The sequence below is a fragment of the Volvox carteri genome (genome assembly GCF_000143455.1).
Source record: "Volvox carteri f. nagariensis unplaced genomic scaffold VOLCAscaffold_238, whole genome shotgun sequence".
NCBI lineage: Eukaryota > Viridiplantae > Chlorophyta > Chlorophyceae > Chlamydomonadales > Volvocaceae > Volvox > Volvox carteri.
The window spans coordinates 16,328-19,088 of record NW_003307775.1 but is presented as its reverse complement, the minus strand read 5'-3'; the positions used below and the strand labels follow the sequence as shown (position 1 = coordinate 19,088).

Genomic DNA, 2,761 nt, shown 5'->3' with positions numbered 1-2,761 from the left:
TTTTTTACATAGGCGAAATAGGCATACGTGCTCAGATAGATGGATGTGACAGCTGTGATAGCATGTGTAGGCAGGTTGGACAGGGACATACTTACAATCCATTGACACCGGCATATGGCCCGGCATACGGACAAGGAACACTTGTAAACACGGGTTACCCTGTCTGTTACCCCTCAGTACAATATTACCCCGACCCCTTTGTTACCCCTTGGTAAGGGGCTACCCCTACCCCTTTGTTACCCCTTGGTAAGGGGTTACCCCTACCCCGGGGTTAGGTTACCCACCCCCCTTCGTACATAGCCACATGGGTAACCACTTACCCCTACCCTTACCCCTACCCCTAACCCCTGGGTTATGCTTAAGGGGGGGTTACCCCTCGTTTTATGCCATAGGGCGGCAATAAGGCCCCAAGGCCAATCACAGGCGCCACCAAGGGCAAGAGCTCGCGCGCGTTACAAAGAAACCTCCCTCCAGGGTACAACTTGGTCCGACATCTTCTAGCGGTGGAAGGTCTGGAAGAGACCGGATGTGCAACTTAGCATAACAAGTCTTGTCAAAGACTGGGCCAAAGCATACTCCGTTCCAACCCAATAATGTTTGTCGGACTTGTGGGCCCCTGCAACAACAACGACCGCGAACTGCACGGAGGGGCCACTGAGCGAGCTTAAGAAAAAAGGAGGGGGGTAGGATCGGTGCAGTGCCAGAGTCAAGCAACACAAAGCNCAACAGAATCCTAATCAGCCACGCTTAGCCGGGCTGCGAGAGCGGCTTCGGTCACGCTGGCTGCGCCGGTCGTAGCGGTCATAGCGGCTGCGGTCGTTCCGGCGTGCACTACCAAACGAATCCCGCACTCCACCCTGCCGGTCTCTCCCTCGCCAGAGGGACCCGGCCTGACCGTCCCTGTCCGCCGCCACCGACTTGCGCGTTTTAGCTAATGCACTCTCTATGTCGCCCTTATCTATGGCCTCTGGTTTGAACTCGGGCTTGGTGAAGTTGCGCCGCCTGCCGTGCCAGATTTCGTAGGGGGCCGTGAAATTACCGTTGGCTCCTGGGCCCGCCTTGGCCAGAGCAACGGAGTAGCACTTAAGGCGGCGATGAGCGATCTTGAGGCATTCTCCCGCGACGGCCAGCTGGGGTTCGTTCGCATCCAGCGCGGTGATGGCGGTCTCTAGCAGCATTAGCGTTCCTTCGTCGAGCTGCTCCCGCTGCTCGTGTGGGGCTGTCAGCTTCGGTGCGTCATTCGCTTGAACTTCCGTCCTTATTGCTGCTAGCTGCTCTCTTGCGGATGGCATGATGGTCACGTCTTTTGTGATGACAACGTCAGGAGAGCGATCCCGAGGCGGTGCTGTCCGGGGATCCCTGGCTGGCGCTTTTGGGGCGTTGGCCTGCGCTGCTGACAGGACGCCCAGCAGCAGCTGGTGAAGAGTCGGCTGGTCTATGTTCCCGCTCAAAGTATCCCTGGCGGCTTCTATGTCGTTTTGGTTGGCTGGCAGCATCTGGCCCGATCCCCCTTCGCCGGCTGCTTCGGCCGCTCCTGCGTTGACCAGGTTATCTCCCGTTGCCTTTGTCCTCTTACCCGTCATTTTTTTTGATTTGTGACGGAGCTCCTGGTTGTTCCTCGGAGAGTGACAGGTCCGCGGCGATGTCGATTCGTTGTGGTAGAGCGTCGATGAGGCTTGAGGGTAGTCGGTAAGGTCTTGGAAAAAAGTGAGAGCAACAATAATAATAAGCTCCAATAGTGTAGGCAGAATGCCGGAACTATGGAGCTGTCAGCTGAAATAGTAAATTCGAATTCTCAGCAAGCCATACGGCTGCCGTACATAACCTAGCTTAGAGGCTATACTCGCTTTGCTCCTGCCGCATCTAAGCTACAATTACGCAACGGTAGCTACCCGTTTACGCAGCTCCTGGCCAGGTTCATGGCGGCCAAAGGAAACTGAGAAGAAACTAGTACAGGATATTTTTCATAGAACATTTCTCAGACCGGAGCTAGATCGTCAGACACAAATCGCCTGCTTTTCATCGCCAGTCTTTACGCGGTGCGCCGTATGTACATGACCATTCTCAACGCGTTTATAGTTTTTAATTAACGATATGGCAATATTCGGCCTCCTGCTATGCCCGGAACAATACGCAACCAAAGCCGTCAAACTCAGTTCTCTATGACCAGCTGGAAGTCGCTACAGCTGTAGCGTCCCCCCCCTTCAGAAACCTGGCCACCTGGCCGGGGCTAACCTCCGCCAGGGTCCTCAGACGGTAGTGTGGGATTCAGGGCGGTGCTGCGTTCAGCCGCCGTTGTAAGTTCTTTGCCGAACACACATAGCGCCGGGCTCAACCGCGTGCTATCTTGTCGGGTAGCTCTACAACCATAGAGAATTTGATAGACCTCAATGTCCCAGTTGTCTTCCTTGTCGTTGATGCATTTGCGTAGGCTTGTTAACAGTACCCTGACAAGGCGCTCTGCCTGCCCGTTGCTCTGAGGTGAGTAGGCAGCGGTGTGTCGATGTGCGATTTTCTGCTCTCGTAGCAGGTGGGCAAACTCGCCATCCCATTCTCGACCTTGATCCGTCATCACCATTTCTGGCGATCCATAGCGGGTCACCCACTGTTGCCAGAACCATGATGCAGTGGTGCTAGCTTTCTTATCCGGCAGGGGTCCTGCCTCGGGCCATTTAGACCATGAGTCTACAGCCACGATCAGATAGCTGTTGCCGCGGGGTGTCTCCTTGTAAGGTCCCATCAGGTCAACATGTACTCTTCC

The 2,761-nt window shown here is 55.2% G+C and overlaps 1 protein-coding gene across 1 annotated transcript; it reads right to left on the bottom strand.

Moving 5' to 3' along the window:
• Positions 1–439: 439 nt before the first annotated feature.
• On the bottom strand, positions 440–1,583 carry VOLCADRAFT_108625 (uncharacterized protein; the record flags this gene model as incomplete). The annotated part of the gene is made up of 1 exon (XM_002959425.1): positions 440–1,583. One exon carries the CDS (start codon positions 1,581–1,583, stop codon positions 738–740), a length of 846 nt encoding a protein of 281 aa, XP_002959471.1. The 3' UTR covers positions 440–737.
• Positions 1,584–2,761: the final 1,178 nt, after the last annotated feature.